The sequence below is a fragment of the Camelina sativa genome, chromosome 4 (genome assembly GCF_000633955.1).
Source record: "Camelina sativa cultivar DH55 chromosome 4, Cs, whole genome shotgun sequence".
Classification (NCBI taxonomy): domain Eukaryota; kingdom Viridiplantae; phylum Streptophyta; class Magnoliopsida; order Brassicales; family Brassicaceae; genus Camelina; species Camelina sativa.
This window is the reverse complement of record NC_025688.1, coordinates 23,764,864-23,769,006: the sequence shown is the minus strand read 5'-3', so window position 1 is coordinate 23,769,006 and position 4,143 is coordinate 23,764,864. Positions and strand designations below refer to the sequence as shown.

The 4,143-nt window shown below is 36.9% G+C and overlaps 1 protein-coding gene across 1 annotated transcript in view; it reads left to right on the top strand.

Moving 5' to 3' along the window:
• The window catches only part of LOC104784229 (callose synthase 10-like), a 17,133-nt gene that overhangs the window by 8,945 nt on the left and 4,045 nt on the right, over nucleotides 1-4,143 (top strand). Inside the window, exons 26-39 of the mRNA XM_010509284.1 lie at nucleotides 10-130; nucleotides 805-902; nucleotides 996-1,086; nucleotides 1,178-1,338; nucleotides 1,425-1,534; nucleotides 1,620-1,754; nucleotides 1,905-1,973; nucleotides 2,061-2,226; nucleotides 2,581-2,689; nucleotides 2,851-2,970; nucleotides 3,268-3,383; nucleotides 3,474-3,557; nucleotides 3,738-3,850; nucleotides 4,065-4,141. Coding sequence (XP_010507586.1) covers nucleotides 10-130; nucleotides 805-902; nucleotides 996-1,086; nucleotides 1,178-1,338; nucleotides 1,425-1,534; nucleotides 1,620-1,754; nucleotides 1,905-1,973; nucleotides 2,061-2,226; nucleotides 2,581-2,689; nucleotides 2,851-2,970; nucleotides 3,268-3,383; nucleotides 3,474-3,557; nucleotides 3,738-3,850; nucleotides 4,065-4,141 — 1,570 coding nt within the window. The remainder of the gene's footprint in view (nucleotides 1-9; nucleotides 131-804; nucleotides 903-995; nucleotides 1,087-1,177; nucleotides 1,339-1,424; nucleotides 1,535-1,619; nucleotides 1,755-1,904; nucleotides 1,974-2,060; nucleotides 2,227-2,580; nucleotides 2,690-2,850; nucleotides 2,971-3,267; nucleotides 3,384-3,473; nucleotides 3,558-3,737; nucleotides 3,851-4,064; nucleotides 4,142-4,143) is intronic.

Sequence of the window (4,143 nt, the reverse complement as noted above, 5' to 3'; positions counted from 1 at the left end):
TGTAAATAGGGTGGAAAGAATTTTTTTGGAGATCAGCAACAGTATGCAAGAGGGTTCCCTTGCTATAACTCTTAATCTTAAGAAGCTTCAGTTGGTAGTTTCCAGATTCACTGCATTAACGGGGCTTTTGGTACGCCTTCTCTAGCTTAATGTGACTAATAATTTTATTGTTGGTAGAAGGTTTAAACAAATTGGATGTACTTTATTATGCCAAACACTCTTCTGTGAATTATTACTGCTTTCATAAATTCATAACGAATCTTCTCTTGGTACTTGTTTCGTTTTCTGACTTCAGCTTTATAAACCTAAAATACGGCGTAGGAACATATGCCCCTTTTTGGTCCTGTTAGGAACTGGGCGTGCGTGATACTTAAACGCTCCTTTTCCTTTTTTCTCATGTTTGTGTTCTTTTACTTTTTCAGCGTTTTTGTTGAGAACATTGGAACTTTTTTTTATGATACGAATTTGGAATCCTTTTTCCGAAAATATTAAGGACTTAAATTTCTTACACTACTTGGTAGCTTTGAATTCCCTTTTTTCAGTTCTTATTGCATCCTAACTAGCTTCTCGTAAAGTATAGTTTTGCTTTTATTATCGATTAGTCCTATTATGCCTATAAGTACTGCAATTTATCACTGAATTTATATTATCTCATTTTCTTAGAAATCTCTTTACATTTGATACTCAGATTGTAATTGGACATCTTTTACCACTTTCTGAGTTTTATGCTATTGATTGTTATAATCTCAATTGTTTCATCTTGTTTGCTTTGGCTCCCTAAACATTATCTATGTCATGTCCCAGATTCGACAAGAAACTCCAGATCTTGCAAAAGGTGCTGCAAAAGCTATGTTTGATTTTTACGAGGTGGTGACGCATGAACTTCTTTCTCATGATTTGAGGTATGTTGCTAGATTTATTTACTCACTCAAATCTCTACTTGTATGGCAATCATCGTGGAGAAAATATCTTATGGTTTCACTTATATGCATCAGGGAGCAGCTTGATACATGGAATATTTTAGCACGGGCACGTAATGAAGGGCGCCTCTTTTCTAGGATAGAGTGGCCTAGGGACCCAGAAATTGTAAGCCCTTCTAGAAGAAGCAAGTAGGAATTCCATTCCAAATGCTGGTTTTATGGTCTTATGCAAATAATAATATTGTTTATAATTGCAGATTGAGCAGGTCAAGCGGCTACACCTTCTTCTCACTGTGAAGGATACTGCTGCCAACGTCCCAAAAAATCTTGAGGCAAGAAGAAGATTGGAGTTTTTTACAAATTCCTTATTTATGGATATGCCCCAAGCAAGGCCCGTTGCTGAAATGGTACCATTCAGGTATGTGTGGTAGCACTGACTTGACATTAACTTATAGTATTTCCTCCAAATTAATACATATATCCTTAAAATGTTTGGTCGAACAGTGTCTTCACCCCGTACTACAGTGAGACTGTGCTCTATAGCTCCTCAGAACTGCGAAGTGAGAATGAGGATGGGATATCTATTCTTTTTTATCTTCAGAAAATATTTCCTGGTATGTATCTTCTACTTCTAGGCGTGTGAGGTCATTCCTTGTTCAATATAGTCAGTAGCTGAGATCTATCTATTTGTGGATTTAGATGAATGGGAGAACTTCTTGGAGAGGATTGGTAGATCCGATTCAACAAGAGATGCAGATCTTCAAGAAAGTTCAACTGATGCTTTGGAGCTTCGATTTTGGGTATCTTATCGAGGGCAGACTTTAGCAAGGACTGGTTAGAAACGATCTATATTGATTATCACTTCCAAAATAGTTTTTTAAAGTTGCATTTACATTCATTAGGTTTGTGTTTTAATGTGGAAAGTTGGTGGTTTCACACTTGAGTATTCAATTTATTTTGTTCTTGTGAATGTAAACTGTAAAGTGCGAGGTATGATGTATTACCGAAGGGCTTTGATGCTTCAGAGTTTCTTAGAGAGACGGGGCTTGGGAGGTACTTATTTCCAAAAATTATTTGCAGTATTCCTTTCGAAGGAAAGGCATACCTGTAAGAGCAGTTTTTTTTGTTTGTTTGTTACAGTGGATGATGTCTCTCTGACCAATATGCCACGTGGGTTTGAAGCATCACCTGAAGCACGAGCTCAAGCAGACCTGAAATTTACGTATGTTGTGTCATGCCAAATTTATGGGCAACAGAAACAGCAAAAGAAACCAGAGGCTACTGATATATCACTTTTATTGCAAAGGTGTGCATTAGTTTCTTTTTTTGCCCATTATACAGTTCTGCTTATAAATTCTGAGGACGTAATCATTCTAGTCATGAAGTTTAATATCTTCGAGGGATAGGCTAAACGGTATTTCAGTTTGTCTCATTTTGTTAATTTGTTCTTCGGTTGCCAGATACTTCTACCCTATGCATTAATGCGGACATCTAGTTATGAAATTCCTGCAACTATTTCAAAATTTCTATTTGCTATCAATTTTCTTTTTAAGTAATCGTGATATTTGATTGTGTCGTCTCTAAATTCTCATTAACGGGCACATCTTTTGTTGAAAATATCTTACACGTCCCATGTTTCAATTTTTTCTCTTGCAACTAGATATGAGGCACTCCGAGTTGCTTTCATACACTCCGAGGATGTTGGAGTTGATGGAAAAAAAGAATTTTATTCTAAGCTAGTAAAAGCTGACATTCATGGAAAAGATCAGGTACCAGATATAGATGTTGGCGTTTGCGATGGCTAATTTGTCAAATTGGGTTTAGATGTTGGAATGTGCCGAAATAGAAAGTTTTCCCCTGGTCTAAATAGTTCTCATTTTCATCTGGATTGATGATTTATAGCACTCAATAAGTTTCACTATTGCTACAGGAAATTTATTCAATTAAACTTCCTGGAGATCCTAAACTTGGGGAAGGAAAGCCTGAGAATCAAAATCATGCAATCGTTTTTACGCGAGGAGAAGCTATTCAGACCATAGATATGAATCAGGTTTATCATCACTTCTTTGTCATGGTTTGGCACATTTCCATATTGCCATTGAGAGTCGTTCTGCTGTTAAGCTAAACCTGTCATGCAATTGGTCGATAATGATAGTCTTAAATTCCTAAGGTTTGCTTTGGCCGTCATCAGGTTGCCCAGTGTCACTTTTCCTCCTCTCATTTAACTAGGATTTGTAACCACGAAACATAGTAATATATCATGTAGCAGCAATATGTTGGCGCCTTCCTGATTGTGGCATCTCACCAATTTTTTTTCTTGATACACTATATTCCTCATATTCTTCAGGACAATTACCTAGAGGAGGCAATTAAGATGAGAAACCTACTCGAGGAGTTTCATGGAAAACATGGAATTCGACGTCCTACGATTTTGGGGGTTAGAGAGCATGTTTTCACGGGAAGGTTCGCAGTCGTCTCCTTGAAATATTATTTTGTGTTATCATATGTTTATTTTTAATCACCTTTCACATGGGTGGCAAATTGATATTGCAGTGTTTCATCACTAGCGTGGTTTATGTCCAATCAAGAAACCAGTTTTGTGACTTTGGGTCAGCGGGTACTAGCATATCCACTTAAGTGAGTATTCGTGCTTCAGACTTTACCTTGCACAATAGGACTACGTTTCTTTTTTTCATTTTTTGTGGCGCTTGTTAAATGGGTTTAGCACTCGCTCTCCGGTTTTTTGGATTCATTTTATTTAATCTGCAACTTTCTAGTGACGGCTCAGTTTTAATTTGTTCAAAATTAATCTTACAGAGTTCGAATGCACTATGGGCATCCAGATGTGTTCGATAGAATATTTCACGTAACTCGCGGTGGAATCAGCAAAGCATCCCGTGTTATTAACATCAGCGAGGATATATATGCTGGTATGTTTAGTAGATGGGTCTTTTCGGATACACTTGATAAGTTTTTGCTGCAATACTTTTATGTTTTAAAAAACTTCTTGAATGCTGTTTACATAGTGGTGTAATAGTCTCAATGTTCTCATTTTGAATAGAGTTTAACTCTGTAACATCTTTGGACATGGTATGTTCTTAAAAGGCTGAGCTCTTTACCTATAAACAATGACAATATTTGCAGGATTTAACTCGACACTCAGGCAGGGGAATATCACCCACCATGAGTATATTCAGGTCAGTGAATTGCTTGCATTAATTGT